This window comes from Anopheles darlingi, chromosome X, assembly GCF_943734745.1.
Source record: "Anopheles darlingi chromosome X, idAnoDarlMG_H_01, whole genome shotgun sequence".
NCBI classification, from domain to species: Eukaryota; Metazoa; Arthropoda; class Insecta; order Diptera; family Culicidae; genus Anopheles; species Anopheles darlingi.
Window position 1 is genome coordinate 11,947,840 of NC_064873.1, and position 20,611 is coordinate 11,968,450.

At 50.1% G+C, this 20,611-nt stretch overlaps 1 protein-coding gene across 3 annotated transcripts; it reads right to left on the bottom strand.

Moving 5' to 3' along the window:
• Positions 1-1,129: 1,129 nt before the first annotated feature.
• LOC125948850 (collagen alpha-1(XXVII) chain-like) lies at positions 1,130-16,172 on the bottom strand. Of its 3 annotated transcripts, XM_049675347.1 has the most exons (4): positions 15,715-16,172; positions 15,328-15,585; positions 1,893-2,150; positions 1,130-1,763 (listed from the first exon to the last, which is right to left on the bottom strand). In XM_049675347.1, exons 1-4 carry the CDS (start codon positions 16,154-16,156, stop codon positions 1,333-1,335), a joined length of 1,389 nt encoding a protein of 462 aa, XP_049531304.1. In that variant the 5' UTR covers positions 16,157-16,172; the 3' UTR covers positions 1,130-1,332. The 3 variants fall into 3 exon arrangements, with proteins under 3 accessions (XP_049531304.1, XP_049531295.1, XP_049531312.1); XM_049675338.1 differs by having other exon boundaries at positions 1,130-2,150; XM_049675355.1 differs by lacking the exon at positions 15,328-15,585 and having other exon boundaries at positions 1,130-2,150.
• Positions 16,173-20,611: the final 4,439 nt, after the last annotated feature.

A 20,611-nucleotide genomic window follows, 5' to 3' on the forward strand; every position in this document is an offset into this window, starting at 1 on the left:
AATCAAGCGCTGATCGATCGCGTCTACCCTGGCATCGGTCAGTCTAGCACCGAAAAAAGGATGTGCTAATTCGCTATCAATGGCAGCGTAATGGAGCGGCCAACCTGGAAATGGTCGATGGATGCGCAAGAATCAACACGCGCCAGAAGAAAGATTTACTGTCGGTACTGGCAATGATATCAGACCGGTTCAGTTTCTATGTCTGATGATTTGTCCACTGTTAATGGTTTTTGAGTGTCACTTCACAGCAGGTAGCACCCAACCTTATGATGAATCCGAATGGGATCGCTCATTGCAACACATCGTGCCAGATTTTGTCATAGCGAAACGAAGGCTATGCAACCTGGGATGTGGAGAGGACAGTGGCGGGTCTCATTTCCTTGGTGGACATGAAATCACACCTGGACATGGCAGGACATGCCCTGGACATGATGGACCGTGACATTGCAGGTGCTGTTCTTGCTTGAGATCGTCCTTGCCAATTAAAAATCAGCCGACAGGCGGAAGATCAAGCGCGGATCAAGCAGGACATGGCTTGAACATGATGAACCTGGACATGGTAGATGACAGGCGGATGATCAAGCGCTGATCGATCTGGCATCGGTTAGTCGGACTATGGCCTGGCAAGTCACTTACAAAAGGGAACCTGGAAAGGGTTGAGCTCTCCAGCATCCCGGTGAACCGATAAAAGTTACACAAGTCTTGCATCACAAGTGACGAACATTTCGCAATGGCGCTTCCCATACTTTCTGATCTTAATTTAAGAAACCAAATTAAAAACTAGAAAACATGGAAAGTGCTAGAATGGAATGGAAGGGCATGGAAGGGCATGAAATGGCATGGAAGAGCATGGAAGGGCATGGAAGGGCGCAAAACAAAAACATTTCAAAAACCGGCAAAATAGTGAAATTTTCTGTAACCGGGCCGTTTAGCTTTATAAGTTCACTTTGAAAAACGCGCATTTACAATAAAGCAGAAAAGCATGGTCATGTTGCGTAGCTCTGTAACCGGGCCGTTTAGCTAGTCTATATACAAATTTTAGCTCGCGTAACGCTCCGTGTAACGCGGCATTGCGCCCAAACGGGCCATCGCACGATGCTTCTGAGCACTGCATGTTGTAAATATTGACTTGGCCCGCGCTTGAGGTTGGTTTTTTAAATCCTCCAATCGTTTATTAATATAGTCTTTTATTAGTATAGTCTTTTAGTATAGTACAGATTCGAGCGACTCTCGGAGCGATTAAAAAATCTCCAACTGCCTTGGTCGCGGGCCAGTTGAGAACTCCTTAATCGCTCTGCTCTCTCCTGCCGGTCAGCAAGTTCATCAGATAATTTATGGCACCGGTGGAGGGGTACCTTCTATAAATCCCACATTCCCCCCCGTACTTCTTCCCGGTGCCCTAGTAATTGCTCTGTCTTCTTCACCTAGCATTCCTACGCCTAATTGGCCAGGGTTGCCATCGATGCAGCGGTTGCTGCCTCCATCATCACACAGCGCACCAGGACCTAGTTGGCCACGGTCGCCGTTGTTGCAGCGGTTGCTGCTTTCTGCACGCAGCATCTCAAGGCCTAGTTGGCCAGGGTTGCCATCGGTGCAGCGGTTGCTGCCTCCATCATCACACAGCGTACCAGGACCTAGTTGGCCACGGTCGCCGTTGTTGCAGCGGTTGCTGCTTACTGCACGCAGCATCTCAACGCATAGTTGGCCGGGGTTGCCATCAGTGCAGCGGTTGCTGCCTCCGTAATCACACAGCGTACCAGGACCTAGTTGGCCACGGTCGTCGTTGTTGCAGCGGTTGCTGCTTACTGCACGCAGCATCTCAAGGCCTAGTTGGCCGGGGTTGCCATCGGTGCAGCGGTTGCTGCCTCCATCATCACACAGCGTACCAGGACCTAGTTGGCCACGGTCGCCGTTGTTGCAGCGGTTGCTGCTTTCTGCACGCAGCATCTCAAGGCCTAGTTGGCCGGGGTTGCCATCGGTGCAGCGGTTGCTGCCTCCGTCATCACACAGCGTACCAGGACCTAGTTGGCCACGGTCGCCGTTGTTGCGGCGGTTGCTGCTTTCTCCACGCAGCATCTCAACGCCTAGTTGGCCAGGGTGGCCATCGGTGCAGCGGGTGCTGCCTCCGTCATCACACAGCGTACCAGGACCTAGTTGGCCACGGTCGCCGTTGTTGCAGCGGTTGCTGCTTTCTGCACGCAGCATCTCAAGCCCTAGTTGGCCAGGGTTGCCATCGGTGCAGCGGTTGCTGCCTCCATCATCACACAGCGTACCAGGACCTAGTTGGCCACGGTCGCCGTTGTTGCAGCGGTTGCTGCTTACTGCACGCAGCATCTCAACGCATAGTTGGCCAGGGTTGCCATCGGTGCAGCGGGTGCTGCCTCCGTAATCACACAGCGTACCAGGACCTAGTTGGCCACGGTCGCCGTTGTTGCAGCGGTTGCTGCTTTCTGCACGCAGCATCTCAACGCCTAGTTGGCCAGGGTGGCCATCGGTGCAGCGGGTGCTGCCTCCATCATCACACAGCGTACCAGGACCTAGTTGGCCACGGTCGCCGTTGTTGCAGCGGTTGCTGCTTTCTGCACGCAGCATCTCAACGCCTAGTTGGCCAGGGTGGCCATCGGTGCAGCGGTTGCTGCCTCCGTAATCACACAGCGTACCAGGACCTAGTTGGCCACGTTCGCCGTTGTTGCAGCGGTTGCTGCTTTCTCCACGCAGCATCTCAACGCCTAGTTGGCCAGGGTGGCCATCGGTGCAGCGGGTGCTGCCTCCGTAATCACACAGCGTACCAGGACCTAGTTGGCCACGTTCGCCGTTGTTGCAGCGGTTGCTGCTTTCTGCACGCAGCATCTCAACGCCTAGTTGGCCAGGGTTGCTATCGGTGCAGCGGTTGCTGCCTCCATCATTACACAGCGTACCAGGACCTAGTTGGCCACGGTCGCCGTTGTTGCAGCGGTTGCTGCTTACTGCACGCAGCATCTCAGCGCCTAGTTGGCCGGGGTTGCCATCGGTGCAGCGGTTGCTGCCTTCTGCACGCAGCATCTCAACGCCTAGTTGGCCAGGGTTGCCATCGGTGCAGCGGGTGCTGCCTTCTGCACGCAGCATCTCAAGGCCTAGTTGGCCAGGGTTGCCATCGGTGCAGCGTTTGCTGCCTCCATCATCACACAGCGTACCAGGACCTAGTTGGCCACGGTCGCCGTTGTTGCAGCGGTTGCTGCTTACTGCACGCAGCATCTCAACGCCTAGTTGGCCGGGGTTGCCATCGGTGCAGCGGTTGCTGCCTTCTGCACGCAGCATCTCAACGCCTAGTTGGCCAGGGTTGCCATCGGTGCAGCGGGTGCTGCCTTCTGCACGCAGCATCTCAAGGCCTAGTTGGCCAGGGTTGCCATCGGTGCAGCGTTTGCTGCCTCCATCATCACACAGCGTATCAGGACCTAGTTGGACACGGTCGCCGTTGTTGCAGCGGTTGCTGCTTACTGCACGCAGCATCTCAACGCCTAGTTGGCCGGGGTTGCCATCGGTGCAGCGGTTGCTGCCTTCTGCACGCAGCATCTCAACGCCTAGTTGGCCAGGGTTGCCATCGGTGCAGCGGGTGCTGCCTTCTGCACGCAGCATCTCAAGGCCTAGTTGGCCAGGGTTGCCATCGGTGCAGCGTTTGCTGCCTCCATCATCACACAGCGTACCAGGACCTAGTTGGCCACGGTCGCCGTTGTTGCAGCGGTTGCTGCTTTCTGCACGCAGCATCTCAACGCCTAGTTGGCCAGGGTTGCCATCGGTGCAGCGGTTGCTGCCTCCATCATCACACAGCGCACCAGGACCTAGTTGGCCACGGTCGCCGTTGTTGCAGCGGTTGCTGCTTTCTGCACGCAGCATCCCAACGCCTAGTTGGCCAGGGTTGCCATCGGTGCAGCGGTTGCTGCCTCCATCATCACACAGCGTACCAGGACCTAGTTGGCCACGGTCGCCGTTGTTGCAGCGGTTGCTGCTTTCTGCACGCAGCATCTCAACGCCTAGTTGGCCAGGGTTGCCATCGGTGCAGCGGTTGCTGCCTCCATCATCACACAGCGCACCAGGACCTAGTTGGCCACGGTCGCCGTTGTTGCAGCGGTTGCTGCTTTCTGCACGCAGCATCTCAACGCCTAGTTGGCCAGGGTTGCCATCGGTGCAGCGGTTGCTGCCTCCATCATCACACAGCGCACCAGGACCTAGTTGGCCACGGTCGCCGTTGTTGCAGCGGTTGCTGCTTTCTGCACGCAGCATCCCAACGCCTAGTTGGCCAGGGTTGCCATCGGTGCAGCGGTTGCTGCCTCCATCATCACACAGCGCACCAGGACCTAGTTGGCCACGGTCGCCGTTGTTGCAGCGGTTGCTGCTTTCTGCACGCAGCATCTCAACGCCTAGTTGGCCAGAGTTGCCATCGGTGCAGCGGTTGCTGCCTCCATCATCACACAGCGCACCAGGACCTAGTTGGCCACGGTCGCCGTTGTTGCAGCGGTTGCTGCTTTCTGCACGCAGCATCTCAACGCCTAGTTGGCCAGGGTTGCCATCGGTGCAGCGGTTGCTGCCTCCATCATCACACAGCGCGGTTGCTGCCTCCGTAATCACACAGCGTACCAGGACCTAGTTGGCCACGGTCGCCGTTGTTGCAGCGGTTGCTGCTTTCTGCACGCAGCATCCCAACGCCTAGTTGGCCAGGGTGGCCATCGGTGCAGCGGTTGCTGCCTCTGTACGTTGGGTCTCAGAGCCTTGCTTCGCCATCCGCTCGATTATTGCGCTACGCGACATGTGCTGCGCTTTGTCAAGGCCACGTACGATCACAAAGCCGTTGCGGAGAAGACCCTAAACCTTACAGCTGTCACCGATGCGTAGTCCGCCATCGCGATTCTCTCTCGGCTTCGCTTTGCACTGCAGCGACGCTCTCGTCGAGCGTGCACCTCTTATCACTCTCTGTGCGAGCTTCCGCGTCCTTTTCTTGTGCTAACCCGATCGCTGCTTGGTTTGCCGCTAGTTAATTTTGCAAGTTAACACAAGGTGCGCAAGATTAAAATGAAACATAACGGCTTTTTTCGAAAAGCTTAATGTCTTAGTACGGCTTCAATTGATTTCACTGCACACCACTTATCTTGACGCTTAGCGTCGTGGTGTCCGATGCGTCGTCCGCCATCGCGATTCTCCGTCCTTTCGCCTTTTCGATCAGCCGACGCTCACGCCGAGCGTTCACCTCTATCACTCCGTATGCGGGATACGGCGTCCTTGTGTGTTCGCGTTACTGGAGGTTTTCGTTTAGCTAAGCCACTTTTAGCGGTCCCCACTTTAATCACAACTGTTTGCCGTTTAATGCTGGCTTTTACGAAAAAACATAACGTCTTAAGAAAGGCTTTTACCGAAAAGCTTAACGTCTTAGTAAATGTTCACTTAATTTCACTTCACTTTGCTTCCACAACTTAATTTGAAGCTTAATTAGGTTTTAGTGATTTGGAGATTTTTTAATGTTGTAAATATTGACTTGGCCCGCGCTTGAGGTTGGTTTTTTAAATCCTCCAATCGTTTATTAATATAGTCTTTTATTAGTATAGTCTTTTAGTATAGTACAGATTCGAGCGACTCTCGGAGCGATTAAAAAATCTCCAACTGCCTTGGTCGCGGGCCAGTTGAGAACTCCTTAATCGCTCTGCTCTCTCCTGCCGGTCAGCAAGTTCATCAGATAATTTATGGCACCGGTGGAGGGGTACCTTCTATAAATCCCACACTGCATATGATGCGTCTGGTGACGGGGATGACGATGATGATGGTGGATGATGGTGGATGATGATGATGATGATGATTTTGCTGTAAAAAGCTCTAAAAAGTGCCATAACGTGGTGATGATGATGAATGATGATCATCATCAACACGATATAAGATGAAGTTGATGACGGGGAACATGATGGTGATTTTTTTTTCTCAAAAAAACCTATGCAAACCTATGTTAAAAAGTTTTTAAGTTTTCTCACGCTCTAAAAAGTGCCATAACGTGGTGATGATGATGAGTGATGATCATCATCAAAACGATATAAGATGAAGTTGATGACGGCAAACATAATGGTGATTTGTTTTTTCTCATAAAACCTATGCAAACCTAGCTTAAAAAGTTTCTAAGCATTCGCACGCTAAAACCTCACGCTAAACCTCGCGCTGAAAGTAATGCAATGATGATGATGAAATCGATCGATGGTGATGATGATCCATATACATATTTTAGTAAATTCCGCCACCCAAGAGGGATGCAACATACCGCAGACGTAAACGTGAGCGAGAAAACAAATTCGAGCGAGAAACAAATCTGCTGCGCGAAAATGGATTTAAAAAACTATTTTACTGATAGATATGAATTGCATATTATGAGATTGGCAAAAAACCTGCAGTTAAACAAATCTTATGCTATTTTCCCCCTCGAAATGAAGTTAGATTCGACTCAACGGACGCCGCTGTCGTGGTTTTCCGTCTCTGGAATGATTGAATGTGTTCTGGCAAGTCCAATAATCTGTGGCCTGATAAGTACTCCACGCTTGCGTTCCAGGACATCGTAGCATATGATCGCTGCGTTAAGCCGCTCACCGCGTCACGGTTGCCGATGCAAAATGGGACAGGCAAACACTCGCTGGCCTCGCTGCATGCGCCAGAATGAATCCGCAGTTAGAGAGATGGTTAACTGTCCGACTGTATCTGTGTCTGATCAAAATAGGATCGCTCCTTGCAACACATCGTGCCAGATTTTGTCATAGCGAAACGAAGGCTATGCAACCTGGGCTGTAGAGAGGAAAGTGGCGGGTCTCATTTCCTTGGTGGACCTGAAATCACACCTGGACATGGTAGAAGCTGTTCTTGCTTGAGATCGCCCTTGCCAATCGAAGATCAGCCTACAGGTGGCCTGGTAACCGAAATGGTGGCCTGGTAACGGAAAATGGTGGCTTATTCGCTATCAATGGCACCATGGAGGAGCGGCCACCAGAACTTGGAAATGGTCCGCAAATGGCATGCGCTGTTAGTGGTTTATGAGTTTAACCTCACAGCAAGTAGCACCCAACCTTACGATGAATCCGAATGAGATCGATCATTGCAACACATCCTGCCAGATTTGCTTATCATAGCGAAACAAAGGCTATGCAACCGGGCCTGGGAAAGTGACGGGTGCACCTGAAATCACCTGGACCTGGACATGGCCTGGAAATGATGGACCTGGACATGGTAGATGATGTTCTTGCTCGAGATCGCCCTTGGCAATCGAACTACAGCTTACGGGCAGATGATCAAGCGCTGATCGATCGCGTCTACCCTGGCATCGGTCAGTCTAGCACCGAAAAAAGGATGTGCTAATTCGCTATCAATGGCAGCGTAATGGAGCGGCCAGCCTGGAAATGGTCGATGCATGCGCAAGAATCAACACGCGCCAGAAGAAAGATTTACTGTCGGTACTGGCAATGATATCAGACCGGTTCAGTTTCTATGTCTGATGATTTGTCCACTGTTAATGGTTTTTGAGTGTCACTTCACAGCAGGTAGCACCCAACCTTATGATGAATCCGAATGGGATCGCTCATTGCAACACATCGTGCCAGATTTTGTCATAGCGAAACGAAGGCTATGCAACCTGGGATGTGGAGAGGAAAGTGGCGGGTCTCATTTCCTTGGTGGACATGAAATCACACCTGGACATGGTAGAAGCTGTTCTTGCTTGAGATCGCCCTTGCCAATCGAAGATCAGCCTACAGGTGGCCTGGCAAGTCACCGGAAAATGGTGGCTTAATCGCTATCAATGGCACCGTGGAGGAGCGGCCACCAGAACCTGGAAATGGTCAGCAAATGGCATGCGCTGTTAGTGGTTTTTGAGTGTAACCTCACAGCAAGTAGCATCCAACCTTATGATGAATCCGAATTGGATCGATCATTGCAACACATCGTGCCAGATTTTCTATTCTTATCATAGCGAAACAAAGGCTATGCAACCGGGGATGGCAAAGTGGCCGGTTTCATATTATCGATTAGCGTGAAATCACACCTGGACCTGGACATGGCAGGACATTACCTGGGCATGATGGACCTGGACATGGCAGATGCTGTTCTTCCTTGAGATCGTCCTTGCCAATTGAAGATCAGTCGACAGGCGGATGATAAAGCGCTGATCGATCGCGTCTAACATGGCATCGGTTAGTCGGACAATGGCCTGGTAAGTCACTGACAAAAGGGAACCTGGAAATGGTTGATCTCTCCAGCATCCCGGTGAACCGATAAAAGTTACACAAGTATTACCTCAATGACGAAAATTTCGCAATGGCACTTATCATACTTTTTGATCTTGGATTTTAGAAACCAAATCATGCACTGTGAAACATGTAAAATGCTATGGATGGAAGGGCATGGAAGGGCATGGAAGGGCATAAAATGGCATGAAAGGGCATGGAATGACATGGAAGGGCGCATATTAAACAAAAACATTTAAAAAACCGGGCAAAATATTCAAATTTTCTGTAACCGGGCCGTTTAGCTTTATAAGTTCACTTTGAAAAACGCGCATTTACAATAAAGCAGAAAAGCATGGTCATGTTGCGTAGCTCTGTAACCGGGCCGTTTAGCTAGTCTATATACAAATTTTAGCTCGCGTAACGCTCCGTGTAACGCGGCATTGCGCCCAAACGGGCCATCGCATGATGCTTCTGAGCACTGCATATGATGCGTCTGGTGACGGGGATGACGATGATGATGGTGGATGATGGTGGATGATGATGATGATGATGATGATTTTGCTGTAAAAAGCTCTAAAAAGTGCCATAACGTGGTGATGATGATGAATGATGATCATCATCAACACGATATAAGATGAAGTTGATGACGGTGAACATGATGGTGATTTTTTTTTCTCAAAAAAACCTATGCAAACCTAGCTTAAAAAGTTTTTAAGTTTTCTCACGCTCTAAAAAGTGCCATAACGTGGTGATGATGATGAATGATGATGATCATCAACACGATATAAGATGAAGTTGATGACGGTGAACATGATGGTGATTTTTTTTTCTCAAAAAAACCTATGCAAACCTATGTTAAAAAGTTTTTAAGTTTTCTCACGCTCTAAAAAGTGCCATAACGTGGTGATGATGATGATTGATGATGATCATCAACACGATATAAGATGAAGTTGATGACGGGGAACATGATGGTGATTTTTTTTTCTCAAAAAAACCTATGCAAACCTATGTTAAAAAGTTTTTAAGTTTTCTCACGCTCTAAAAAGTGCCATAACGTGGTGATGATGATGAGTGATGATCATCATCAAAACGATATAAGATGAAGTTGATGACGGCAAACATAATGGTGATTTGTTTTTTCTCATAAAACCTATGCAAACCTAGCTTAAAAAGTTTCTAAGGATTCGCACGCTAAAACCTCACGCTAAACCTCACGCTGAAAGTAATGCAATGATGATGATGAAATCGATCGATGGTGATGATGATCCATATACATATTTTAGTAAATTCCGCCACCCAAGAGGGATGCAACATACCGCAGACGTAAACGTGAGCGAGAAAACAAATTCGAGCGAGAAACAAATCTGCTGCGCGAAAATGGATTTAAAAAACTATTTTACTGATAGATGAATTGCATATTATGAGATTGGCAAAAAACCTGCAGTTAAACAAATCTTATGCTATTTTCCCCCTCGAAATGAAGTTAGATTCGACTCAACGGACGCCGCTGTCGTGGTTTTCCGTCTCTGGAATGATTGAATGTGTTCTGGCAAGTCCAATAATCTGTAGCCTGATAAGTCATCCACGCTTGCGTTCCAGGACATCGTAGCATATGATCGCTGCGTTAAGCCGCTCACCGCGTCACGGTTGCCGATGCAAAATGGGACAGGCAAACACTCGCTGGCTTCGCTGCATGCGCCAGAATGAATCCGCAGTTAGAGAGATGGTTAACTGTCCGACTGTATCTATGTCTGATCAAAATAGGATCGCTCCTTGCAACACATCGTGCCAGATTTTGTCATAGCGAAACGAAGGCTATGCAACCTGGGCTGTAGAGAGGAAAGTGGCGGGTCTCATTTCCTTGGTGGACCTGAAATCACACCTGGACATGGTAGAAGCTGTTCTTGCTTGAGATCGCCCTTGCCAATCGAAGATCAGCCTACAGGTGGCCTGGTAACCGAAATGGTGGCCTGGTAACGGAAAATGGTGGCTTATTCGCTATCAATGGCACCATGGAGGAGCGGCCACCAGAACTTGGAAATGGTCCGCAAATGGCATGCGCTGTTAGTGGTTTATGAGTTTAACCTCACAGCAAGTAGCACCCAACCTTACGATGAATCCGAATGAGATCGATCATTGCAACACATCCTGCCAGATTTGCTTATCATAGCGAAACAAAGGCTATGCAACCGGGCCAGGGAAAGTGACGGGTGCACCTGAAATCACCTGGACCTGGACATGGCCTGGAAATGATGGACCTGGACATGGTAGATGATGTTCTTGCTCGAGATCGCCCTTGGCAATCGAACTACAGCTTACGGGCAGATAATCAAGCGCTGATCGATCGCGTCTACCCTGGCATCGGTCAGTCTAGCACCGAAAAAAGGATGTGCTAATTCGCTATCAATGGCAGCGTAATGGAGCGGCCAACCTGGAAATGGTCGATGCATGCGCAAGAATCAACACGCGCCAGAAGAAAGATTTACTGTCGGTACTGGCAATGATATCAGACCGGTTCAGTTTCTATGTCTGATGATTTGTCCACTGTTAATGGTTTTTGAGTGTCACTTCACAGCAGGTAGCACCCAACCTTATGATGAATCCGAATGGGATCGCTCATTGCAACACATCGTGCCAGATTTTGTCATAGCGAAACGAAGGCTATGCAACCTGGGATGTGGAGAGGAAAGTGGCGGGTCTCATTTCCTTGGTGGACATGAAATCACACCTGGACATGGTAGAAGCTGTTCTTGCTTGAGATCGCCCTTGCCAATCGAAGTGCAGCCTACAGGTGGCCTGGCAAGTCACCGGAAAAATGGTGGCTTAATCGCAGTCAATGGCACCGTGGAGGAGCGGCCACCAGAACCTGGAAATGGTCAGCAAATGGCATGCGCTGTTAGTGGTTTTTGAGTGTAACCTCACAGCAAGTAGCACCCAACCTTATGATGAATCCGAATGGGATCGATCATTGCAACACATCGTGCCAGATTTTCTATTCTTATCATAGCGAAACAAAGGCTATGCAACTGGGGATGGCAAAGTGGTCGGTTTCATATTATCGATTAGCGTGAAATCACACCTAGAGCTGAACATGACAGGACATGGCCTGGGCATGATGGACCTGGACATGGCAGATGCTTTTAATCCTTCCGCCCTTGCCAATTGAAGATCAGTCGACGGGCGGATGATCAAGCGCTGATCGATCGCGTCTACCCTGGCATCGGTTAGTTGGACAATGGCCTGGTAAGTCACTGACAAAAGGGAACCTGGAAATGGTTGATCTCTCCAGCATCCCGGTGAACCGATAAAAGTTACACAAGTATTACCTCAATGACGAAAATTTCGCAATGGCACTTATCATACTTTTTGATCTTGGATTTTAGAAACCAAATCATAAACTGTGAAACATGTAAAATGCTATGGATGGAAGGGCATGGAAGGGCATAAAATGGCATGAAAGGGCATGGAATGACATGGAAGGGCGCATATTAAGCAAAACAAAAACATTTAAAAAACCGGGCAAAATATTCAAATTTTCTGTAACCGGGCCGTTTAGCTTTATAAGTTCATTTTGAAAAACGCGCATTTACAATAAAGCAGAAAAGCATGGTAATGTTGCGCAGCCCTGTAACCGGACCGTTTAGCTAGTCTATATACAAATTTTAGCTCGCGTAACGCTCCGTGTAACGCGGCATTGCGCCCAAACGGGCCATCGCACGATGCTTCTGAGCACTGCATATGATGCGTCTGGTGACGGGGATGACGATGATGATGGTGGATGATGGTGGATGATGGTGGATGACGATGATGATGATGATTTTGCTGCATAACGCTAAAATGCTTAAATTTAAAAGTGCTCTCAGGTGGTGATGATGATGAATTAAGATGATCATCAACACGATACAAGATGAAGTTGATGACGGTGAACATGATGGTGATTTTTTTTTCTCAAAAAAACCTATGCAAACCTATGTTAAAAAGTTTTTAAGTTTTCTCACGCTCTAAAAAGTGCCATAACGTGGTGATGATGATGAATGATGATGATCATCAACACGATATAAGATGAAGTTGATGACGGTGAACATGATGGTGATTTTTTTTTCTCAAAAAAACCTATGCAAACCTATGTTAAAAAGTTTTTAAGTTTTCTCACGCTCTAAAAAGTGCCATAACGTGGTGATGATGATGATTGATGATGATCATCAACACGATATAAGATGAAGTTGATGACGGGGAACATGATGGTGATTTTTTTTTCTCAAAAAAACCTATGCAAACCTATGTTAAAAAGTTTTTAAGTTTTCTCACGCTCTAAAAAGTGCCATAACGTGGTGATGATGATGAGTGATGATCATCATCAAAACGATATAAGATGAAGTTGATGACGGCAAACATAATGGTGATTTGTTTTTTCTCATAAAACCTATGCAAACCTAGCTTAAAAAGTTTCTAAGGATTCGCACGCTAAAACCTCACGCTAAACCTCACGCTGAAAGTAATGCAATGATGATGATGAAATCGATCGATGGTGATGATGATCCATATACATATTTTAGTAAATTCCGCCACCCAAGAGGGATGCAACATACCGCAGACGTAAACGTGAGCGAGAAAACAAATTCGAGCGAGAAACAAATCTGCTGCGCGAAAATGGATTTAAAAAACTATTTTACTGATAGATGAATTGCATATTATGAGATTGGCAAAAAACCTGCAGTTAAACAAATCTTATGCTATTTTCCCCCTCGAAATGAAGTTAGATTCGACTCAACGGACGCCGCTGTCGTGGTTTTCCGTCTCTGGAATGATTGAATGTGTTCTGGCAAGTCCAATAATCTGTAGCCTGATAAGTCATCCACGCTTGCGTTCCAGGACATCGTAGCATATGATCGCTGCGTTAAGCCGCTCACCGCGTCACGGTTGCCGATGCAAAATGGGACAGGCAAACACTCGCTGGCTTCGCTGCATGCGCCAGAATGAATCCGCAGTTAGAGAGATGGTTAACTGTCCGACTGTATCTATGTCTGATCAAAATAGGATCGCTCCTTGCAACACATCGTGCCAGATTTTGTCATAGCGAAACGAAGGCTATGCAACCTGGGCTGTAGAGAGGAAAGTGGCGGGTCTCATTTCCTTGGTGGACCTGAAATCACACCTGGACATGGTAGAAGCTGTTCTTGCTTGAGATCGCCCTTGCCAATCGAAGATCAGCCTACAGGTGGCCTGGTAACCGAAATGGTGGCCTGGTAACGGAAAATGGTGGCTTATTCGCTATCAATGGCACCATGGAGGAGCGGCCACCAGAACTTGGAAATGGTCCGCAAATGGCATGCGCTGTTAGTGGTTTATGAGTTTAACCTCACAGCAAGTAGCACCCAACCTTACGATGAATCCGAATGAGATCGATCATTGCAACACATCCTGCCAGATTTGCTTATCATAGCGAAACAAAGGCTATGCAACCGGGCCAGGGAAAGTGACGGGTGCACCTGAAATCACCTGGACCTGGACATGGCCTGGAAATGATGGACCTGGACATGGTAGATGATGTTCTTGCTCGAGATCGCCCTTGGCAATCGAACTACAGCTTACGGGCAGATAATCAAGCGCTGATCGATCGCGTCTACCCTGGCATCGGTCAGTCTAGCACCGAAAAAAGGATGTGCTAATTCGCTATCAATGGCAGCGTAATGGAGCGGCCAACCTGGAAATGGTCGATGGATGCGCAAGAATCAACACGCGCCAGAAGAAAGATTTACTGTCGGTACTGGCAATGATATCAGACCGGTTCAGTTTCTATGTCTGATGATTTGTCCACTGTTAATGGTTTTTGAGTGTCACTTCACAGCAGGTAGCACCCAACCTTATGATGAATCCGAATGGGATCGCTCATTGCAACACATCGTGCCAGATTTTGTCATAGCGAAACGAAGGCTATGCAACCTGGGATGTGGAGAGGACAGTGGCGGGTCTCATTTCCTTGGTGGACATGAAATCACACCTGGACATGGCAGGACATGCCCTGGACATGATGGACCGTGACATTGCAGGTGCTGTTCTTGCTTGAGATCGTCCTTGCCAATTAAAAATCAGCCGACAGGCGGAAGATCAAGCGCGGATCAAGCAGGACATGGCTTGAACATGATGAACCTGGACATGGTAGATGACAGGCGGATGATCAAGCGCTGATCGATCTGGCATCGGTTAGTCGGACTATGGCCTGGCAAGTCACTTACAAAAGGGAACCTGGAAAGGGTTGAGCTCTCCAGCATCCCGGTGAACCGATAAAAGTTACACAAGTCTTGCATCACAAGTGACGAACATTTCGCAATGGCGCTTCCCATACTTTCTGATCTTAATTTAAGAAACCAAATTAAAAACTAGAAAACATGGAAAGTGCTAGAATGGAATGGAAGGGCATGGAAGGGCATGAAATGGCATGGAAGAGCATGGAAGGGCATGGAAGGGCGCAAAACAAAAACATTTCAAAAACCGGCAAAATAGTGAAATTTTCTGTAACCGGGCCGTTTAGCTTTATAAGTTCACTTTGAAAAACGCGCATTTACAATAAAGCAGAAAAGCATGGTCATGTTGCGTAGCTCTGTAACCGGGCCGTTTAGCTAGTCTATATACAAATTTTAGCTCGCGTAACGCTCCGTGTAACGCGGCATTGCGCCCAAACGGGCCATCGCACGATGCTTCTGAGCACTGCATGTTGTAAATATTGACTTGGCCCGCGCTTGAGGTTGGTTTTTTAAATCCTCCAATCGTTTATTAATATAGTCTTTTATTAGTATAGTCTTTTAGTATAGTACAGATTCGAGCGACTCTCGGAGCGATTAAAAAATCTCCAACTGCCTTGGTCGCGGGCCAGTTGAGAACTCCTTAATCGCTCTGCTCTCTCCTGCCGGTCAGCAAGTTCATCAGATAATTTATGGCACCGGTGGAGGGGTACCTTCTATAAATCCCACATTCCCCCCCGTACTTCTTCCCGGTGCCCTAGTAATTGCTCTGTCTTCTTCACCTAGCATTCCTACGCCTAATTGGCCAGGGTTGCCATCGATGCAGCGGTTGCTGCCTCCATCATCACACAGCGCACCAGGACCTAGTTGGCCACGGTCGCCGTTGTTGCAGCGGTTGCTGCTTTCTGCACGCAGCATCTCAAGGCCTAGTTGGCCAGGGTTGCCATCGGTGCAGCGGTTGCTGCCTCCATCATCACACAGCGTACCAGGACCTAGTTGGCCACGGTCGCCGTTGTTGCAGCGGTTGCTGCTTACTGCACGCAGCATCTCAACGCATAGTTGGCCGGGGTTGCCATCAGTGCAGCGGTTGCTGCCTCCGTAATCACACAGCGTACCAGGACCTAGTTGGCCACGGTCGTCGTTGTTGCAGCGGTTGCTGCTTACTGCACGCAGCATCTCAAGGCCTAGTTGGCCGGGGTTGCCATCGGTGCAGCGGTTGCTGCCTCCATCATCACACAGCGTACCAGGACCTAGTTGGCCACGGTCGCCGTTGTTGCAGCGGTTGCTGCTTTCTGCACGCAGCATCTCAAGGCCTAGTTGGCCGGGGTTGCCATCGGTGCAGCGGTTGCTGCCTCCGTCATCACACAGCGTACCAGGACCTAGTTGGCCACGGTCGCCGTTGTTGCGGCGGTTGCTGCTTTCTCCACGCAGCATCTCAACGCCTAGTTGGCCAGGGTGGCCATCGGTGCAGCGGGTGCTGCCTCCGTAATCACACAGCGTACCAGGACCTAGTTGGCCACGGTCGCCGTTGTTGCAGCGGTTGCTGCTTTCTGCACGCAGCATCTCAAGCCCTAGTTGGCCAGGGTTGCCATCGGTGCAGCGGTTGCTGCCTCCATCATCACACAGCGTACCAGGACCTAGTTGGCCACGGTCGCCGTTGTTGCAGCGGTTGCTGCTTACTGCACGCAGCATCTCAACGCATAGTTGGCCAGGGTTGCCATCGGTGCAGCGGGTGCTGCCTCCGTAATCACACAGCGTACCAGGACCTAGTTGGCCACGGTCGCCGTTGTTGCAGCGGTTGCTGCTTTCTGCACGCAGCATCTCAACGCCTAGTTGGCCAGGGTGGCCATCGGTGCAGCGGGTGCTGCCTCCATCATCACACAGCGTACCAGGACCTAGTTGGCCACGGTCGCCGTTGTTGCAGCGGTTGCTGCTTTCTGCACGCAGCATCTCAACGCCTAGTTGGCCAGGGTGGCCATCGGTGCAGCGGTTGCTGCCTCCGTAATCACACAGCGTACCAGGACCTAGTTGGCCACGTTCGCCGTTGTTGCAGCGGTTGCTGCTTTCTCCACGCAGCATCTCAACGCCTAGTTGGCCAGGGTGGCCATCGGTGCAGCGGGTGCTGCCTCCGTAATCACACAGCGTACCAGGACCTAGTTGGCCACGTTCGCCGTTGTTGCAGCGGTTGCTGCTTTCTGCACGCAGCATCTCAACGCCTAGTTGGCCAGGGTTGCTATCGGTGCAGCGGTTGCTGCCTCCATCATCACACAGCGTACCAGGACCTAGTTGGCCACGGTCGCCGTTGTTGCAGCGGTTGCTGCTTACTGCACGCAGCATCTCAGCGCCTAGTTGGCCGGGGTTGCCATCGGTGCAGCGGTTGCTGCCTTCTGCACGCAGCATCTCAACGCCTAGTTGGCCAGGGTTGCCATCGGTGCAGCGGGTGCTGCCTTCTGCACGCAGCATCTCAAGGCCTAGTTGGCCAGGGTTGCCATCGGTGCAGCGTTTGCTGCCTCCATCATCACACAGCGTACCAGGACCTAGTTGGCCACGGTCGCCGTTGTTGCAGCGGTTGCTGCTTACTGCACGCAGCATCTCAACGCCTAGTTGGCCGGGGTTGCCATCGGTGCAGCGGTTGCTGCCTTCTGCACGCAGCATCTCAACGCCTAGTTGGCCAGGGTTGCCATCGGTGCAGCGGGTGCTGCCTTCTGCACGCAGCATCTCAAGGCCTAGTTGGCCAGGGTTGCCATCGGTGCAGCGTTTGCTGCCTCCATCATCACACAGCGTATCAGGACCTAGTTGGACACGGTCGCCGTTGTTGCAGCGGTTGCTGCTTACTGCACGCAGCATCTCAACGCCTAGTTGGCCGGGGTTGCCATCGGTGCAGCGGTTGCTGCCTTCTGCACGCAGCATCTCAACGCCTAGTTGGCCAGGGTTGCCATCGGTGCAGCGGGTGCTGCCTTCTGCACGCAGCATCTCAAGGCCTAGTTGGCCAGGGTTGCCATCGGTGCAGCGTTTGCTGCCTCCATCATCACACAGCGTACCAGGACCTAGTTGGCCACGGTCGCCGTTGTTGCAGCGGTTGCTGCTTTCTGCACGCAGCATCTCAACGCCTAGTTGGCCAGGGTTGCCATCGGTGCAGCGGTTGCTGCCTCCATCATCACACAGCGCACCAGGACCTAGTTGGCCACGGTCGCCGTTGTTGCAGCGGTTGCTGCTTTCTGCACGCAGCATCCCAACGCCTAGTTGGCCAGGGTTGCCATCGGTGCAGCGGTTGCTGCCTCCATCATCACACAGCGTACCAGGACCTAGTTGGCCACGGTCGCCGTTGTTGCAGCGGTTGCTGCTTTCTGCACGCAGCATCTCAACGCCTAGTTGGCCAGGGTTGCCATCGGTGCAGCGGTTGCTGCCTCCATCATCACACAGCGCACCAGGACCTAGTTGGCCACGGTCGCCGTTGTTGCAGCGGTTGCTGCTTTCTGCACGCAGCATCTCAACGCCTAGTTGGCCAGGGTTGCCATCGGTGCAGCGGTTGCTGCCTCCATCATCACACAGCGCACCAGGACCTAGTTGGCCACGGTCGCCGTTGTTGCAGCGGTTGCTGCTTTCTGCACGCAGCATCCCAACGCCTAGTTGGCCAGGGTTGCCATCGGTGCAGCGGTTGCTGCCTCCATCATCACACAGCGCACCAGGACCTAGTTGGCCACGGTCGCCGTTGTTGCAGCGGTTGCTGCTTTCTGCACGCAGCATCTCAACGCCTAGTTGGCCAGAGTTGCCATCGGTGCAGCGGTTGCTGCCTCCATCATCACACAGCGCACCAGGACCTAGTTGGCCACGGTCGCCGTTGTTGCAGCGGTTGCTGCTTTCTGCACGCAGCATCTCAACGCCTAGTTGGCCAGGGTTGCCATCGGTGCAGCGGTTGCTGCCTCCATCATCACACAGCGCGGTTGCTGCCTCCGTAATCACACAGCGTACCAGGACCTAGTTGGCCACGGTCGCCGTTGTTGCAGCGGTTGCTGCTTTCTGCACGCAGCATCCCAACGCCTAGTTGGCCAGGGTGGCCATCGGTGCAGCGGTTGCTGCCTCTGTACGTTGGGTCTCAGAGCCTTGCTTCGCCATCCGCTCGATTATTGCGCTACGCGACATGTGCTGCGCTTTGTCAAGGCCACGTACGATCACAAAGCCGTTGCGGAGAAGACCCTAAACCTTACAGCTGTCACCGATGCGTAGTCCGCCATCGCGATTCTCTCTCGGCTTCGCTTTGCACTGCAGCGACGCTCTCGTCGAGCGTGCACCTCTTATCACTCTCTGTGCGAGCTTCCGCGTCCTTTTCTTGTGCTAACCCGATCGCTGCTTGGTTTGCCGCTAGTTAATTTTGCAAGTTAACACAAGGTGCGCAAGATTAAAATGAAACATAACGGCTTTTTTCGAAAAGCTTAATGTCTTAGTACGGCTTCAATTGATTTCACTGCACACCACTTATCTTGACGCTTAGCGTCGTGGTGTCCGATGCGTCGTCCGCCATCGCGATTCTCCGTCCTTTCGCCTTTTCGATCAGCCGACGCTCACGCCGAGCGTTCACCTCTATCACTCCGTATGCGGGATACGGCGTCCTTGTGTGTTCGCGTTACTGGAGGTTTTCGTTTAGCTAAGCCACTTTTAGCGGTCCCCACTTTAATCACAACTGTTTGCCGTTTAATGCTGGCTTTTACGAAAAAACATAACGTCTTAAGAAAGGCTTTTACCGAAAAGCTTAACGTCTTAGTAAATGTTCACTTAATTTCACTTCACTTTGCTTCCACAACTTAATTTGAAGCTTAATTAGGTTTTAGTGATTTGGAGATTTTTTAATGTTGTAAATATTGACTTGGCCCGCGCTTGAGGTTGGTTTTTTAAATCCTCCAATCGTTTATTAATATAGTCTTTTATTAGTATAGTCTTTTAGTATAGTACAGATTCGAGCGACTCTCGGAGCGATTAAAAAATCTCCAACTGCCTTGGTCGCGGGCCAGTTGAGAACTCCTTAATCGCTCTGCTCTCTCCTGCCGGTCAGCAAGTTCATCAGATAATTTATGGCACCGGTGGAGGGGTACCTTCTATAAATCCCACACTGCATATGATGCGTCTGGTGACGGGGATGACGATGATGATGGTGGATGATGGTGGATGATGATGATGATGATGATTTTGCTGTAAAAAGCTCTAAAAAGTGCCATAACGTGGTGATGATGATGAATGATGATCATCATCAACACGATATAAGATGAAGTTGATGACGGGGAACATGATGGTGATTTTTTTTTCTCAAAAAAACCTATGCAAACCTATGTTAAAAAGTTTTTAAGTTTTCTCACGCTCTAAAAAGTGCCATAACGTGGTGATGATGATGAGTGATGATCATCATCAAAACGATATAAGATGAAGTTGATGACGGCAAACATAATGGTGATTTGTTTTTTCTCATAAAACCTATGCAAACCTAGCTTAAAAAGTTTCTAAGCATTCGCACGCTAAAACCTCACGCTAAACCTCGCGCTGAAAGTAATGCAATGATGATGATGAAATCGATCGATGGTGATGATGATCCATATACATATTTTAGTAAATTCCGCCACCCAAGAGGGATGCAACATACCGCAGACGTAAACGTGAGCGAGAAAACAAATTCGAGCGAGAAACAAATCTGCTGCGCGAAAATGGATTTAAAAAACTATTTTACTGATAGATATGAATTGCATATTATGAGATTGGCAAAAAACCTGCAGTTAAACAAATCTTATGCTATTTTCCCCCTCGAAATGAAGTTAGATTCGACTCAACGGACGCCGCTGTCGTGGTTTTCCGTCTCTGGAATGATTGAATGTGTTCTGGCAAGTCCAATAATCTGTGGCCTGATAAGTACTCCACGCTTGCGTTCCAGGACATCGTAGCATATGATCGCTGCGTTAAGCCGCTCACCGCGTCACGGTTGCCGATGCAAAATGGGACAGGCAAACACTCGCTGGCCTCGCTGCATGCGCCAGAATGAATCCGCAGTTAGAGAGATGGTTAACTGTCCGACTGTATCTGTGTCTGATCAAAATAGGATCGCTCCTTGCAACACATCGTGCCAGATTTTGTCATAGCGAAACGAAGGCTATGCAACCTGGG

Coding starts and splice junctions, on each gene's coding strand:
- LOC125948850 (XM_049675338.1), bottom strand. CDS start 16,156: ATGCTGCGTGCAGTAAGCAGCAACCGCTGCAACAACGGCGACCGTGGC. Junction 15,586..15,714: donor CGGCGACCGTGGCCAACTAG/GTCCTGGTACGC, acceptor GTGGCCAACTAG/GTCCTGGTACGCTGTGTGAT. Junction 2,151..15,327: donor CGGCGACCGTGGCCAACTAG/GTCCTGGTGCGC, acceptor GTGGCCAACTAG/GTCCTGGTACGCTGTGTGAT.